The sequence below is a fragment of the Colletotrichum spaethianum genome, assembly GCF_022836535.1.
Source record: "Colletotrichum spaethianum MAFF 239500 DNA, contig12, whole genome shotgun sequence".
Taxonomy (NCBI): Eukaryota; Fungi; Ascomycota; class Sordariomycetes; order Glomerellales; family Glomerellaceae; genus Colletotrichum; species Colletotrichum spaethianum.
In genome coordinates this window covers 1177286-1194291 of record NW_026054782.1, presented here as the reverse complement: position 1 = coordinate 1194291, position 17006 = coordinate 1177286, and the positions used below count along the sequence as shown (strand labels likewise).

At 57.2% G+C, this 17006-nt stretch overlaps 5 protein-coding genes across 5 annotated transcripts; 3 read left to right on the top strand and 2 right to left on the bottom strand.

The window, feature by feature from the left end:
• Positions 1-790: 790 nt before the first annotated feature.
• Positions 791-1766, top strand: ColSpa_05661 (uncharacterized protein; the record flags this gene model as incomplete). Its single annotated transcript, XM_049271873.1, has 3 exons — positions 791-899; positions 995-1362; positions 1413-1766. 3 exons carry the CDS (start codon positions 791-793, stop codon positions 1764-1766), a joined length of 831 nt encoding a protein of 276 aa, XP_049127830.1.
• Positions 1767-2590: 824 nt separating this feature from the next.
• On the bottom strand, positions 2591-4958 carry ColSpa_05660 (uncharacterized protein; the record flags this gene model as incomplete). Its single annotated transcript, XM_049271872.1, has 4 exons — positions 2591-2618; positions 2722-3969; positions 4132-4728; positions 4843-4958. 4 exons carry the CDS (start codon positions 4956-4958, stop codon positions 2591-2593), a joined length of 1989 nt encoding a protein of 662 aa, XP_049127829.1.
• A 2721-nt stretch (positions 4959-7679) lies between these two features.
• Positions 7680-8824, top strand: ColSpa_05659 (putative serine/threonine-protein phosphatase; the record flags this gene model as incomplete). The annotated part of the gene is made up of 4 exons (XM_049271871.1): positions 7680-7695; positions 7758-7991; positions 8048-8302; positions 8364-8824. The coding sequence occupies 4 exons, from the start codon at positions 7680-7682 to the stop codon at positions 8822-8824; spliced, it is 966 nt and encodes a 321-aa protein (XP_049127828.1).
• A 778-nt stretch (positions 8825-9602) lies between these two features.
• On the bottom strand, positions 9603-10619 carry ColSpa_05658 (Rho guanine nucleotide exchange factor gef2; the record flags this gene model as incomplete). Its single annotated transcript, XM_049271870.1, has 3 exons — positions 9603-9733; positions 9791-9839; positions 9897-10619. 3 exons carry the CDS (start codon positions 10617-10619, stop codon positions 9603-9605), a joined length of 903 nt encoding a protein of 300 aa, XP_049127827.1.
• A 3844-nt stretch (positions 10620-14463) lies between these two features.
• Positions 14464-15862, top strand: ColSpa_05657 (bouquet formation protein 4; the record flags this gene model as incomplete). The annotated part of the gene is made up of 3 exons (XM_049271869.1): positions 14464-14539; positions 14600-15773; positions 15832-15862. 3 exons carry the CDS (start codon positions 14464-14466, stop codon positions 15860-15862), a joined length of 1281 nt encoding a protein of 426 aa, XP_049127826.1.
• Positions 15863-17006: the final 1144 nt, after the last annotated feature.

Here is a 17006-nt window from a genome sequence, read left to right as displayed (position 1 = left end):
CTCAATCTCTCGTTTTCCTCCCTCGTATCTCGTTTGGCGACCCGCCGGCCTCATCCTCCGACGTCGCCATCGTCTTGTCGTCCCATGATCCTCAACTCACAGTGAGCGAACGAGAAGCAATTCCAGTTTCTTCTCAAATCTAGAGCTGAACACCAACCGAAACCGCATCCACACCCCCTGCTCCACGCCCCTCCCCCATGGTTTTCATTCCACTCAAGTCGAGGCGATACCGAGCTATGCTTGAGGTTGACTTTGACTGACGGCTGGAAGGTCTTAGCCACTGGCAACACATTGACCCTGACGGAGGGTCGCAGGGTTGCGAGGTCTCACCGGGGATGCAGAGCAGCTCGGCGAGGAGGCGTCTACCTGTGTGTATGAGGGAGGCGACTGAGGTTCAGCTGAGAACAGACCGTGAAGACGTCGATTCCTAGAGGCTTGCAGGACCGCTTCGGTGCTGCGGCTCAGCGTGGAACGATCTGATTCCGAACCTTGTCCGTCCGTCCCATCTCAACCCAAGGAATTTGTCAAAAATTCGTCCCCCCTTCAGTCGTGATATGGAATGCCAAGCAGGAGTAATCAACATCTTCTATATAACTCTCCCGTCCACACCCTCGAATCTAACCTTCTGTCCCTCATCACACAGCATCAACAAAGCAAGCCTTTCACTTGAACCTTTTCACTTTCTTTACCTATCAGCCCCGGTGGCCCTTCACGAATAGGAACTCTTTAATCTTATAAAAATCGACTCCGATTCTTTCTAGTTTCCTCACCCCGAAACCCTCATTTCACAATGCGTTCCCAGTCCCTCCTCGTCGCCGCTCTGGCTGCTTCCGTCTCTGCTCACGGCACGCTGTTGTCCGTCACTGGTTCCAATGGCGTCACTATGCCCGGTCTCACCAGTAAGCTTCTACCTCCCTGACGGCCGGCAGATGGAGGCGACAGGCTCTTCTGCTCTGAGAAGCCAACCAACAGGTCACTAACTCATCATACTCAGTCGCCGATGGAACTCCCCGTGACTGCACTTCCAACGGCTGCGGCTCTCAGGCCGACACCGCCATCATCCGTGACCGCGAGATCGCCTCCGGCCAGGTCGGCCCTCTCGGCCGCACCCAGGGCAACGGCCCAGTCGACGCCTCGGTCATGATCGACAACTTCATGGGCGGCGCTGCCGCTCCCCAGAACAACGGCAAGGCCGCCGCCACCGGTGAGGAGGACAACATCCCCAACTTCAAGCGCGCCGAGCTTCACGTCCGCCAGGGCCTCGCCGGTCTCTTCGGAGGCGCCGGCGGGGGCAAGGCCAAGACGCAGAACGGCCCCCCGAGTCCCGCGTCGCCGCCACCGCCGGCATGGGCGCCTCCCAGGGTATGCCCACCTGCGCCGATGACGGCACCATCACCATGACCTTCCGCCAGATCAACCAGGATGGCGCTGGTCCCTTGACCGCCGACGTCGACGGCACCTCCGGCGGTACCAAGGAGGAGGCCATGCAGAAGGCCCAGGTCACCACCAACGTCCCGGGACTCGGTATCCAGGGTCTCTCCCTCGCCACCAACGCCGAGTTCCCCGTCAAGGTCCAGATGCCCGCCGGCATGACCTGTGACGCCACCGTCGGCATGGCCAAGAACGTCTGCGTTGTCCGTGTCCGCAACGGTGCTGCCGCCGGCCCCTTCGGTGGCTCCGCCGCCTTCACCCAGACCGCTGCCGGCCGCAAGCGTGCCATTGCCTACCGCCTCAAGAAGCGCATGGAGCTCAACAACCGCGCATAAGCGACGGGTCCGCGATGAGTTCGATGGTCTTTGGTGTGTCAAACACCTGGGAGTTTGGAGGGGGTTTCTGATCGATGCCGTAAGGAGTCAGGGACTTCTGAGGCTCGGCGGAAACCAAACTCGGGTATAGATCTTTGGAAACGACCGTTCTTTATTTCCTACATTATTTTCTTATTAGGTCGCTACACCTTTCCATAGGCAATTGACGCCGGTCGGAGTTTGAAAACTTTCTATGCTTCCTACGCAGTGTGACTGTTAACCGCGACAAGCAACATGTTCAACTGGGCGAGGTTGAGCGTTCTACTAGTTTGATCTGGGGAATATCCAGATCGGAGCCGGAAAATTAACCAATCAGTTTGAAGACGGAACCGGGAATAGGCTGGCTTCATCTGAAGTTACAGTGAACGCAACACTCAGGCCACATCCCTTCCGCTCGGATACACAATAATGTGACACCGAACTTGTGTCAGACAGAACAAAAACCAAAAACACGCGACGAATCAGAGACAACGAAACATTTCAAATGGTGGTTCAAGAATTTGATTTTACGACTGGCCATTCACATAGCCCTCTCGAGCAGGCGAAGAGTTGTAATGCAATGCGACGGTAGCCGTCATTCCACGAAATCTCTATCCAAGCCCAGGATGTCATTCCCAAGCCGAGATGTCTTCTTCGGCCGCTGACCCGGGTCGTCCCAACACCCAGCTTTATTGTAATGTCGTGGTATTATCGTATTACTGGAGCAAGGCTCTCGACGTTTGCAGAATGAAACAATGTAAAATCGGCGCAGGAACTGCCTGGCAACCTACATTTGGTACTGTTGTTTACAAGTTACGGCGACCGTGACTAATGCTAGATTGAGTTTGAATGTGATCAAGGGCCGGCTTGGGTCACCATCGGCGGCTATAACATGGGTTAGCTACATAGACTCGTTAACTTGATAACATTAACTTACCTGTAGGCAGAGTCGACCTTCGGGGCGCGCTTGCGAAACTTCAAGCCGTGGTCTCCGTGTTTACCCTCCTTGCCCCCTTTTGATTTAGGAGCAATGCCAAGGAGTTCGGCCTCGAGGGCCGACAGCTCTGAGTCTTCGGTGCCATGCGACGCGAATGATGCCACAGACTGCCTAGATGCTGGGCGTGATCCGGCATGGCTGCTCTGGGATCCACGTCGGTGGGAGTGGCGCGAGCGTGAACGAGACCGCGAGGCGTGACTGCTCCGAGGGTTATTCTGTGGCGGTGGTGTCCCCGCAAGCGGCGGTGTCCGTCCTTCCTGAAAGCTATTGGCTGATCCCTGGCGTCGCGCATGTCGAGAGTTGTGGTAACCGGAACCGTGGCGACTGGGAAACTTGTCGCCATCATGTCGCCTAGAGGGACCAGCATCATGGGAAGTATCCAGAGACTTCAGCAGTGCCTCGGCTGGATCAGACTCGGCACGGTCTAGCCGCTGAGAGCGGTAACGGTCGATTGGTCGGGACTCTTCCCTAGTCCTCCGTGTATGAGGTGATGTAGTATCGTAGCCAGAACGCGAGTCGCCCCTTTGTCGTTTATGACGTTGGTCTGACCACTCACCATCTTGGCTGCTTCTAGCCCGCGAGTCGGAAGGTGAGTCTTCCCAAGTGCGCTTGCGACTGTTGACTGGGCGGTATTCGTGGTTCTCCGGAGTCGGTGGTTTCGGTGGGAGAGAAGGGAATCCTGGAAGGCGAATGGACTTGAAAGTGACGGGCTTGTTATCCCGCGGTTCGCTTTGTCGCTTGGCCGCTTTCGAGTCAACTGGGCCTCTCCAGAACGCTGGGTCATGTTGCAGAGATGCAAAGTGCTCGGTTTCTCGGATCGACCGCGAAAACTCCTCGAGATTCTCTTCTGTGACAAAGTCGGATTGAATGCATGTAGCATTCCATGCTGGAGGTAACATGATATTATCATGGTATTCTCCCGGTCCAGGGAGCGGCTTGGCGATTGGATCTGGTTGGTGGCCTTTGTCCGCCTCCTGGAAGATCATCTCCTCCTCCCACTTCCAATCGATTTCATCATCATCGACGCCATCTTCAGAGACGGTGTTGGCATGTCCGCTCTCAGGGGTCGCGCTTGCTATCGATGCCGTCTTCAAGGCTTTCGGCTCGGATTCGTCCCGGGTTGGCCCTTGTTTCTCTTTGTTACCGCTCGACTTCGGCCTTGGTTGTGAGGCGTCGCGTTTAGGATTGCTATGTTTATTGTTTTTGCGAGAGCGGTCGGGTCGGTTGTTATGACCCTGACGATGTCGTCCATGTCGATCCCGCAACATCTGATTTCTGTGAGGAGGAATGGGCGGCAAACCTGGCGGCGTACTCCGAGGGGGAGCTGGTAGGGGAGGTGACGGTCCGTACGCAGGAGCGGTGGGCCCGTACGGCTGGGTATATGAGGACGGAGGCGGGGGAGGACCTGGTTGAGCTCCATATGGCGGCTGAACTAGTGGTGGCCCATATGTGGACGGAGGGTAGCCTCCCGATGACGTGGGATTGTATGGTGCAGAGTACTGACCACTAGGGGGTGGAGGGAGAGGGGCGGGCTGGTATCCGGATGGAGGGGTGTATGAGGGAGGGTACGAAGCACTGGGAGGATAAGACGGTGGTGGTTGGTAAGAAGGGAGAGGTGGCCCAGGAGGTCCCGGCGGAGGCCCGCCATACTGGCTCGGAGCTGGGTAGTGATACTGCCCCGGGGGTCCGGGCGGTGGTGGATATGCACCCGGAGGAGGAGGCGGCGGTGGCGAGTACTGGGGATATCCAGGGTAACCACCGGGCGGCGGGGGTGGATAAGACGGGTAGGGCTGCGGGGGGCCGGGGTAAGGAAGAGCATGGGGCTGGACCGGTGGCGGGCCGTAGCGAGTGACGATGGGGTTGCCGGTGGGTGGAGTTGGATATTTGGTCACAACAGCGCCCGGCCGTCTTCCGCCGTGTTGGTCGCCCCCTCGACCGTGGTCATAACTGTTTGAAGTGTTCCTTCGGGACAGCCCACTTTGACTGGGTTAGTGGTGCTCCTGAAAAGGGAAATGATAGACGTTGTCTGAAGATGAAGATGAAAGAAATCAAGCAACTTACGCTGGCTTGGCTCTCACAGGCTCGGGGCACGCTACGGCCCAGTGTCCAATACCGCCACAGTTAATGCAACTGGGCTCTTTCGTAGCTGGCCCTGAGCCGGGTGCGTGATCCGCCATGATGTTGAGATTTTTTATGAAAAGAGACGAGGCGTCTCAGTCCTGAGGGTAAAGCCACCAGTTGACTGAGCCAAGGCGTGAAAGGGTGAGAAGCCAGAGTCCAGCCGCGATTCCCAGAAAAGATAGAAGAGGAAACGAAAGTGTCCCGGCCAGAGGCGAGCTAAAACTCGTTGCGGCGCGGAATCTCAGGAGACGGGTCTTGTTCGGAGCCTCCGAGGACAAAAAGAAGAGGCAAGGGTCTGAGAGATGATGAGAAGCACAGCCTGAGTCAAAGAAAGAGAGCCACCAACCTTGGTGTTCGCGCACGCAGAGCCGCGGAATGAGATATCGGCAGAAAATTCTGTGGGTAAGGAGCTTCGTAGTGATTCAATCAACGCAATAGAAGTGAAGGCATTCAGAGATATCTCTAACAAATGCGCTGGCGCTGATTGAGGTGGCGCATTGCTCGTCGACCGGCCTTCTTTAGGACAAGCGTTAGAAGAGGAGCAAAGCGGTGGTCGTCATTGAGGACTTCGGTTGACCCAGTCTTGACGAGAAGGCTTCTAAGACGCGGATGTCGAATACTATTCGGCTTGGACGCATTCCAAGGGGGAAATACCGGGATGAGGTCGTGGAGAAAGCGCGACGAAGTTGACCAGAGTTCAAGGTTGCGCGCGCCCAGGCTCAGGCGGAAAGTGGGGCTGGTGTACCTGCCCAGTGAGGCACAGGTCAGCTACTGCACCTCCTTCTGCGCGAAAAGGCTGAGAAGGACATCGGAAAATTCATCGGGCCGAGCATGGTTTCTTTTTCCAGAAACGGCCGAACCGACCCGAGTGTGGTGGCAGATTGCAAACAGAACGCAAGGCTATGCATATCTACTGTAGCGAGTGAGTGGGAGCTGCAAGGCTCAAAGTCACAACTGACTCCCTGTGCATGAGGCAGGCTGAGATGACTACTGGGCCTTGTCATACACTTGTCAATTTTGCTACAAAGATGGCTCAGAGACAGCCTGATAGAGAGACATTAATCCGAAATATATCGTGGGGATGTTTACAAAGTGTTTTGTTTCTTCGGTCTGAAGCTCGTCGAGCCGTATAAGAAGAGGAAACTGGTGGGCATAGTCTTTCAGTGAAATGGACGGGGCTTGCAAAATATGGCATCGCCGGATTGTCTGAAACGACGATGGCATGGCATGGCAAGCCCGGAATGACGCGAACGATACCGGATGTGTTTCGGCTGCTCGTGTCACTCGCGTACGGGGCAAGATGTTGGTGAGATGGCCTGCGTTCAGCGAGGCGTGATGAGACGTTCAAGTAACGTAGAGTATGAAATGACTGTTCATTTTCTAGATTTAAGAGACGGTGCCTTTTGGCAAAGGAAGACGAACATGGCATCTGGCAAAAAACTCGAGATCATGAAAGCAAACGAACTCAAAACGCCGAGATGACCAGGAGAGCAGAGAGCGGGTGGATGAAAAGGGGGTAAACATGAGGCGCCAATGTTTTGATTCCAGGTGCTGTTCGAATCCCTGGACACAGCCAAGACGGCCGTAGAGAAGCAAACAAGCTGCAACGCGGCGGAAGGGGACTTCTTTTAAAACAAGCAAGGAGATGGGTCTGCTAATCCACTACTGCGATAGACCAAGGTCGCAGAGTCTCTCAAACGACAAAGACCACCGACTAGAAACTGGGATCTAGAATGGGGGAGCTTAGCAATTTGGTGACGGGGAAAGCCAGACGGTGTGCAGGTGGGCTTCAAACGGGATGGGCGCGAATGTGAGGTGAAGGAAAAGGAAACGGCGCGCCCGGTGGTTCAGTTGTAGGTAGGAGGTGAGAGGCGGGGAAGGTGTCTTTATACGATCGGAGCCCAGTGTTCCAGGACTGCTCCCCTGCTGACATACGTAGCATGCCAGGAAGCCTGGGCCTCCCTGGCCATTCTTCCCTCCCCCCCTTTCGGTATGTGTGGCATGGTCCCTGATGCGGAAGACCGTCCCAGCGCTTCTGTCAGGGGCTTGCAGCGGTCACCGGCCCCTAAAAAAGAGTCGGCTGTGTGTACGTAAGCGAGCCAATTCCACTCGTTGGACGTGGACGTCCCGTGGTCCCCGTCGTGGGCGCGTCGGGATGGGATTTCTCAGCCGGTCCGAGCTCCCAGCTGTTCCAATTTGACAGGGTGCATTCGTCTGTTCTATTCCTGCCCGCCGCCGCCTTTTGCAGCATGACGTCCCTCCTCCCGCTGCTACAGCCGCCGCCATCCAACGCGAAAAGATAATTTCGGTCTGCCTACGGTAGAGAGAACACGCCTTTGCGAGGGCATCCCATAACGTGCCCCTCTCGTTTATTCCTTCCTTTCGTCCTCTCTTGTTCCCCATACTACGCACCCAAGATTATCTCGAATCCCCCCTTCGACGACTCACAATACTCGGCCAAACACCATCGTGCATCCTCCCCGCCGTCAATTCACCCCACGCTCCGATACACCAATCTACGTCGACCTTGTTCTCTCACTGTCGCCGTCGTGCTTCCTGTTCCCATGTAAAGTCTCGTCGTTCTCGATCATGTTACTGCAACCCCGACGTTCCCCACCACACACCGCCCACGTCTGGAGTAGAAGTGGTCACCGACGACCTGCTCCGTGAGCCACCGACCTTTGCGACGATTGTTCTAATCATTACTACACCCTCTCTTCAAACAAAAATATATCAGCCGGCGGCAGAACACTTGTCGTTGCACCACCATCGCCACGATGCCTGGACTCCCGGGTATGCTCTGCGCCCCTCTTCCTCCTTGTCCTCCACCCATCCTCTAATAACGTCGTGTACAGCATCCGTCGACCTCGACGAGTGCATCTCGCGCTTGTACAAGAGGGAACTCCTCGCCGAATCCGTCATCGAGGCCATCTGCGCCAAGACCAAAGAGCTGCTCATGCGCGAGAGCAACGTCGTCCATGTCCGCGCCCCCGTCACCGTCGTCGGCGACATCCACGGCCAGTTCTACGACCTCATCGAGATCTTCAAGATTGGCGGGTGGTGCCCAGACACCAACTACTTGTTCCTGGGTAAGCGCGCTGCGGCGGGATCAGAACCGGCAGCAGGGAGACTGACAAGCCCATAGGAGACTACGTCGATCGCGGCATGTTCAGCGTCGAGACGATATCCCTGCTTGTGTGCTTGAAACTACGATACCCCAATCGCGTGCATTTGATCCGAGGCAACCATGAGTCTCGCGGCGTCACCCAGTCTTACGGCTTCTACACGGAATGCTCGAGAAAATACGGAAACGCCAACGTGTGGCACTACTTCACCGACATGTTCGACTTCCTGACCCTCAGTGTCGTCATCAACGACAAGATCTTTTGCGTCCATGGCGGTAATGGCCTCTCCGCGCCTCCCCTTGTGATTGCCATTCCTGACTAATCCATGGCTTATAGGTCTGTCGCCGTCCATCCACTCCATCGACCAGATCGTCATCATCGACCGCTTCCGAGAGATCCCCCACGAAGGCCCCATGGCCGACCTGGTCTGGTCCGACCCAGACCCGGAGCGAGACGAGTTTTCACTGAGCCCCCGAGGGGCAGGATATACCTTTGGCGCGCAGGTGGTCAAGAAGTTCCTGGCCGTCAACAACATGGACCACATCCTCAGAGCGCACCAGCTGTGCCAGGAGGGCTTCCAGGTCCTGTACGACGACCGTCTGAGCACGGTGTGGAGCGCTCCCAACTACTGCTACCGGTGCGGCAACATGGCCAGTGTGCTGGAGGTCAGCGACACGGGCGAGAGGTTCTTCAACGTCTTTGCGGCGGCCCCAGAGAACGACCAGCACAAAGACATGCAGCTGGGCGGCGGGGAGAAGCAGGCGGACGGGAACTCACTTCCCGACTACTTTTTGTAGGCTGGCCAAAAGGAAGGGGGACGGCTAGTGAGTGGATTGGATGGTACGCATTGATGAAAGGGTCGCATATACCCCCCTTACGATATCACTGGCTTGGTGACAAAGGATCACCAGACATGTTTACAAAAGACACCCGATCAATATCCCGGTTGAGGATAAGGTAGCTGCGACGGTGGAACAAGGAGCCACCGCCCGGCTGGTGGTCGAGACGATGAGACAAAAAAAACATAGAGACAACTTTGATGATGATCCAATGGATCTGTATTTCAGCTCGGGTTCAAGCGCGAACCCCCAGCATGACATGTATCTGCAAACGATCTACCAAGTTTTGTGTGTCGTGACTTCATGTCCCATACCCAGTGTATGGGCTTAGAGCAAAGCGTGCGCGCGCGTGTGTGTGTATGTGTGTGTGTGCGTTGCATGGCAAGAAAGGCCTCGACCCAGGTCCGCCGCCCTTGAACCCATGATTTTCTTCCCTGCGCAGGGTCCATTGGTGCTGCAACTTTTTGATTTTGTCTTGTGAGAGAGAGTGAAGTGCGTTTCCTGCCTGCCCCCCTTTCCAACCGTGATTATGTTCCACCATCCACCGGGTGACCCCTCGTACCACACACCTAACGAGGTCACCCAACGTCTCAATCAGATCGCAAGGTTGGAAGTCGGGATGATGTCAGCTGGTCAGACGTATCAAGGGGCGGCATGACTGCTTTATTTTTTCGATTTTTGTTGACAATGGTTAAGGAAGGAGGAGCAAGTTGGCCACGGGGGGACCAACCATGATCTACCAGTCCTTGGCGATGTCGAAGGACCACTCAAAGGTCAGGTGGGTCTTCTTGTCGTCATCGACAAAGCTGGAAATGGCGTTGTAGTGGCCGCGGGCCAACATGCCCGAAGGCGCATCCTCCTCTTGGACTAAGGGGCGGTCAGTAATCTGGGCAGAGGTCTCGATGAAAAGGGGGCTCAACTTACAGCGCTTGGAGTAGGTGGGCTGCTTGTCGGTGTTGGGAGCGTAGCTGCCCTGTGGCATGTGTCAGTGAAGGGGTCCCGGGAAGGGATATGGGGGGCATAGACTTACCAGCATCTCAGAGTCCTTGCTGACCTTGATGCCCTTGCGCTTGACGACCTGGACGTACTGCAGACCGCTCAGGATCTCGTGTTGGACCTTGAACTTGGCGACCATGGTGAACTTGGCGCCCTCCTTGATCTTGAAGGGCTTGTCCTTGAGGGTGGCCTCGGAGCCGGGGCTGGACAGGTCGATGGTGACGGGGTCGCGTCCAGGGGACTCCATGGTCAGGGACAGGATAATGCAGACACGGGGGTCCGAGGCGTCGGAGAGGTCCTTGCCGCCGCCGAGGCCGAGGGACTCCTTGTAGCGCTGGAGAGACTCATCGTTCTCGTCTGTGGCCTTGTTAGTGGGCGGTTCTTCTCTCTTTTCTTGCTCTTGTTGCTGCTGCTGCTGCTCGTCCTCTTCCAGCAACTCATACGTAGCCAAACCATGAGCTGCTCTAACAATGTTGGGGGATGCATAAAAGTCTCGGATGAGGGCTGTGTTTTGCTCGAGAATGCCTTCTCTCAGCCTGGGAGAGTTGGGAGGGTTGGGAGGGACAGGTCGTGAGGTGGCTCTGGCTCGATGAAGATGCCTCTCTTCAGCCACCTCAGATACCGGTGACTGAGGGCGAGAGCCTGATGGAGTAGACTGGGGTGCCGGGGGAAGCTCGATGGAGTTGCGATTGAGCAGGGCGTTATGGCGATTGCGCCGCTGCATCAACAGACGCATGCCATCATACAGCATCTCCATGAAGATTGTGGTGTATCATAGATCCTTGTGCGATATTGCCGTTGACGAGAACAAAAGAACCGAGGGCGAAGACACTGAGGATACCGGACGGTATGGATGGTGAAAGGCGACGGGCGGGTGGTTGTGAAAAAGAAAAGGAGCTTGGGATGGCAGGTGCAAGCAGCTTGGGTGCGGTGCTCTGCGCTCTTTCCTCATGCCGTCTCTCTCCGTGTTTGCCTTGAATACGATGCCGTATTGCGCATCACCATGAGCAGTGACCGAGATGAGCGCAGAGCTGTGTGAAGCTCACATGCTGACAGCGGCCCCCAAAGTAAATTGAAGGTGTGAGGGGCATCCGCAGGACCCAGCCCAATCCAGCCCAGTCCACGCACCAGAGCAGAGCAGAGTAGAGCAGCAGCAGCAGCAGCAGCAGCAGCAGCAGCGAGAAAGACGGAGAATGCAGACAAAGACATGGCCAAACAGATGGGAGAACCAAGAAAACTTACCCATCTTCTGGTACTCGGCCAGACTCTGCTTGGGCTGGGAGAGCTTGTAGCCCTGAGTCTCCTCAGGCATGGTGTCCTCTTGCTCGTGGGAAGCCATGATGACGACGGTGGTGGTGGTGGTGGGGTATCGGCGAGAGCTTGGGGTTGGAGCTGTCGGGCGGTGGATGAAGAGGCCAACAAGTAAGAGGTCTCTAGACGTATGAAGCAGCGGGCGAGGCTGTGAGTAAGCAGAGGTGAGGTCTGGTGACAATGTTTGCTCTGGAGGAGGGAGGTTAAGGATTCAGACACGGCAGGTGGTTAGGATGATGAGTTTAAGGTCCCGGGCGGCTGCTGGGTAAGGTGGACACGGGCAAGGCGAGGCGAGGCAAGGTCAGGTACGGACAAGCAAGCCAGCACTGACCACTCAGGCACCGCACCGCGAGGTCACCGCTTCCTGTTGCCCCTCATTCTCTCTCTTTCCCTTTCTCCCTAAGTCCCCTCCCCTCGCCCAGGCCAGGGACGTCAGGGCCAGCCGGCGGGCTGTGGGTGGTGGACGTGGGGCCCTGCGCGGTGTCTTGTGGGTCCTGGGCCGCCGACACTGGACGGGTCGAGGCGTGCCATTGGCTGCAAGGATCGGTGGGGGCTCTGCTTGCATTGATTGGCCGGCATCTGGAACAAGATGGAACTTCACACACGAAACCAGGAACAATCAACAAAGCCCTCGCGTGCATTCGCTGCCAGAGCTTGAGTTTCCTTACTGTGGCCGCGAGACTTCCCTCACTTCGCGCGCAGGCTTCGGGTTGCCTTGCCTTGGTAAAGGGGTTGGGAGACCTATCTACGAGCTTGTTTGGCTGTGCTGTACCCCTCGTAGGTAACATTGGCTGCCAATCTCGATACGGGGGGTGGAATGGGGATGGAGGGGAGAAGAGGGGGGGAGGGGAGCCTCTATTGATACATTGTATTGGCCGCGGTGTCAGAGTACCGGCTGGATAAGCGGTCTGGAATGTCTGGCTGGTGAGGGGCACACATTCGACAAGCTCACTGGCGCTGGTGCTGCAGATACTGACTCTGGCCCTGCGCTTACCTCATCTCAACCTTGACGTTGTCACTGGTGCGTCCTTGAGGCTCAGACAACAGCAGCATGTGCCATGCGGGAGAGTCAGTCTCGCTCCGGCCATTCGTCGTCTGGCGCATGATGGCGGGGACGGGGGCTAGCGGCAGCAGAAAAGAAATGTGAGGTTCGGATCGGACATTGCTAAAGAGAGCTATGGTGGTGCGTCGCAAGGTACCCGTAGCCTCAAGCCGCCGCCGACAAGCTCTTCCGGTATGGATCTCGAGTGCCCAACTCCATTTGCTGAATTGTGAGGATTTTGTGCGCTGGGTCCTGTGCACGGCAGACGACGCCCACCCAGTTATGCAACAAGCTCAGAGCTTCGGCGATCAAGCTGGGCTTGGTGCACCTTTCGTGTCATTAGCCGAACGAAGACTCCGAGGCGCCTCTAAGTGTCTAGTGCACCAGTACGTTGATGAATATGAGGAGTCATGTCGAGCAAAGTCAGTAGGATCACGGATGAGAGATATGTGTCAGCTAGGCGGTTTCGACGGCGTCGTTGCCGTGTCAGTGATGCCCAACTCTGTCTGGTCCCCTGGATCCAGCTGTCTAACGTTCCAGTCTAAACACACGGAGAGGCCCTCTAGTGCTTGGCCCCATCCATCACCTTCTTTGTTACACTGCAGGTGTTCAGTATCGGCAGTTTGGGCGGAACGCGAAATGCATCCCTCCGCCAGGCTTTTCAGTGCCTGGGCCTATCGATTGGGCTTCGTCTTGTCTTCATGCACGGAAAAACGTGGCTAAATGACTTGCAGAGCTGCAATTCGCCCGTTGCCCTGCGCAATCGGCCGCCCCCCCGCGCGCTTTGGAGTGTGGCGGGCTGGGCTGCTTCCAATCTGGGTGCGACGAAGACGAATGTCGGCAAAAAGGAAGACCCATGACATGTCCAAGCTGTCCCGTCGACGAAGTCAGGAGAAAGCCACAGCTCAAGGGCCTGTCGCGCCGCCTTCACCCCCCCCGGTTCTCGAGGCTGCGAACGGCGCCCAGGGTGCTCTGAGCTTTGCGCGTTCGCGACGAGAATTGTTGGGGACCAGGGGGGTAGCTCTGGGTTCCGAGGGACGGGACTCTGGCCCGAAACTGAGGAAACGTGTGCTCAAGATGAGCCCTTATTGAGACGGACGAGTCGCCTGCTGCTCGGCTGTTCCCAAGTCACGCCTGGGACGTTGACCGGGGTCACGCAACGGGGAGTAGGGAAGAAAGGGGACCGTTGCATCTGATTTTAATTCCCTTCTCAGGGGACTTTTCTTCTTTCCCTCTGCCTCTGTCGCTACATTTTTTTCCGGGGAAGGTGCTGGGGAGTGGGTGTCGTCCAATGCGCCAATTGACGGGTACAATAGGGAGATACTTCGGAATGGACGCTAGTGGAGCACTTTTAGAGGTACCTCTCTATGTCGCGCATCTGACTCCTGCTCTTCCTCATCGGGCCACGCTTCAACACCCTTCGCTTCCCGAACCCGCAGTTCCCCCCTTCCTCTAATCTAACCCAATGAGCTGAGGACTGCGAGGACCCTCCCGTTGGCCCCCCAAGATGTCTCTCTCTCTCTTTCCCTCTCGCTTTCTGTCAGAGCTTCTCTCGGCCCTCGTTGCTGAGGTCCTCAGGTACTTCCTGGCTGGTGTGCCGCTGCTCCAATTTGCGCGCGCGCCGTCTTCCACTCTGCCTCCGCTTCCTTTCCCGTCCCGTCCGCCTCTCTTCCTCCTCACAGGTCACTCTCATCCATCCATCTCGTCCCTCTCTCTCACTCCTCCAACTCCCACTCTCTCTCTCTCTTTCCCCCCCTCGATCCTGCCACCCTCCATCCTTTGAAGATAGCTTTCGCCCTTTGTGCTTTCCCGCCCCCATACCGGGACGCCGTCCCTGTTACATACAATCGATTCTAATCTTTTTTCCCCCTTCGACCTCACTCATCGTCAACCCCTGCACCTTTTTTTTTTACGCGACAAGACGCCCCCGTCACGTCACGTCTGCGCAAGAACCTCTCCAGCTCAGCTCCGACGAGTCCAGTCCCAGTAAGCGACAACCGTTTCTACACCACACACGCGCACACGCACACACATTGACACTTCTTTTGCGCGCGTGCGACCGGTGCGCTCATGCTTGTGCTCAGACTGACGCGCCGATTAGTACTTTCACCTACGACCGAGCCTTCCCCGCCCGCAATCGACGCGACCCCGAGGATTTTCCTACCGGGTGCTCCAGCGCGCGTATCGCGAACACCTCACGTACCCCATTTTTAATCACCACTTTTGCGCCTTCAACCCGTAGCCAAAGATGCCTTCCGCGACAGCTACCGAGCGGCATCTGCCCGCCAAGCACAATCCTTTGATGCTCGAGAATGTGCCGCAATGTATGGACATGATTTGATTGCTTGTGCTCGAGGGTTCCTGGTTTGCTGACCCAATTGCAGACGACGACCTCGTCTCGCGCCGCCGTCTCGGCCAGACCCAGCTGACTGCCAAGATGGTGAACCTTGCCGACGGCGAAGGTGCAGCCCTTGGCGTCTTCGACTACGCGCACCTCCGCGCGCCGCTGCCCAAGGGAATTGTCTCGGGCATCTTCAAGTCCAGCCCCAACAGCTACTTCCTCATGCGCCGAAGCCACGACGGCTTCGTGTCCGCCACCGGCATGTTCAAGGCCACCTTCCCCTACGCCGAGGCCTCCGAAGAAGAGGCCGAGCGCAAGTACATCAAGTCGCTTGCTACCACCAGCCCCGAGGAGACGGCCGGCAATGTCTGGATCCCTCCCGAACACGCCCTGACCCTTGCCGAGGAGTACGGCATCGCGCCGTGGATCCGCGCCCTGCTGGATCCCGCCAACATCGCCGTCTCCAACACCCCCGACAGCCCCCCCAAGAAGATTACCGCCCCTCCGAAATTCGAGCTGTTCAAGGCTCACCCTCAACTCGCACCTCCCACGCCGACCTCGCTGCCCCGCAGCACCCGATCCCGCCGTTCCGCCAGCCCGGCCAAGACAGTTATTCCCAGGCCCGTCAGGTCCCCTAGGAAGCGCAAGGCCAAGGCCGACTCGGTCGAGCCCCGGGAGTCCACGCCCACCCTCACTACCGCGACCAAGCTCGAGGTGAACGGCGTCATTGACGAGGACAAGGACGCCGAGGCGGCAGTGGAGACCGCCATCAAGACCATTGAGACGGAGCCCGCGGTCGTCCTGGAGCCCAGGGAGGAGGAGCCCAAGGCCAAGGTTATTGTCGACCAGGACGTCAAGACGGACGAGGGCGGAAACGAGACGAAGCGCACTGCCGTGTCACTAGAGCTCCCTCTGCTGAGCTCGGCGCCACCGACGGCCGAAGAGACTGCGCGCATGATTGCCGAGGCCAAGCAGATGGTCGAGGCTGCCAGGGTCAAGCCAGAGGAGGGAGTAGACAGCCCCAAAGTCAAGAAGGGCAAGCGCGGGGCCGAGGAGATCTCCAAGGGAGACGACGAAGACGAGAAGAAGGACGCCGAAGCAGATGCCGCGGAGGAGCCGCGCTCGAAGAAGGCCAAGACCGCCGAGGTGCAGGTCAAGAAGCTGCGCGTACGGAATCGGGCCCTGTTCGGCCTGAGTGCCGTGTCGCTCGCCGTTGGGTACGTTTTGCTTCATTCCGGTTCGTGAAGAAGCGGTAAACTAACTGTGGTTGCGCAGCGCGTTTTCGTACTTTGTTGGAGCCCTATAAAGCGTCCGCCGATTGGATACGGACTTTGGCAGTGACAAGCAGCAGATGAGGTGACGTGGTCTGGCCATGGAGCATGGGGCGCCGCGGATTGCAGCCGCTCCGAGGATTTTGCTAGGGTGGTGGACATGGCGGCAGACCTTTTCTATATTGTTTTTCTGCCTTTCGCTCATACCCATAGAGCCCGAGGGGACTCGGGCCGGCTTTCTTTTCACTCTTTGTTTGTGGAATCTTTGGGTGGAATCAAACTCAGTGTACATTGGAATCGTCTCCTTACGGCGAAAAGGGGGGGGTGTGGGTTTGCGGGAGAGCCGAATCGCGCGGTTCAGGATATGAGGGCGAGTGTAATTGATGTATTGTTTAGGGTGCCTTTGCTTGCAGGCGTCGAATGGGATACGGTGACTGCGTTGCAATCGAAGTTGGCCTTTGCTGTAGTAGTTTCGTGTTCGGCATATCCCAACCCATTGGCGCCAGTACACATACATACCTACTGTGTCGAGTCCAGTATCAAGACATGGAGTCTGCCAGTCCATCTCACATCGTCTTCCCACCATGCAGTCGAGAGCTGTGAAGCTTTGACAAAAGAGGCCCGCTTCTAGCCGGGCGTCACAGTGCTTGCTCGAGCTCGCCTCACACAGCCCTCCCACGGTTCCAAGTTTCCAACGTGCCGACCTGGATGTTGCTTGACGTTCTCCATCATCCCCATCGGCGGTGGGTAAGCTTTATGCTGTCACGTTGCGCCGTGATGTCATTAGGGCTTTGCCTCCACAAAATACAGTGGAAGGGAGCTGCTGAAAAGGAAGATTCGATTGAATGGAATGCCAGACGGCCAACTCTTTCCTTTGATTCACACATTCAGGCACGTCTCTGTGCAGCTCGACGATGCCGCCGTACACCATGCGCGACCCTTGAACGTCTCCCCAGGACGGGCTTGTTTGCCACCGCAGACAACGACGCATCCTTAGTGCAGCACTCTCCTCGTCAGGGGGGGGCCCTCTTTTCTCCAATCCGGGGCCGCTCCCGCGCGCCATGCAAGGGGGGGTGGTGTCGGTTTGGGGGGGGTCTGGAGAGGCTCGGGTCAAGGCCGCCCGCCCGCCATGCATCATCGAGGGACGAGCGCGATGGCTAACACCGGCAATGGCCGGCT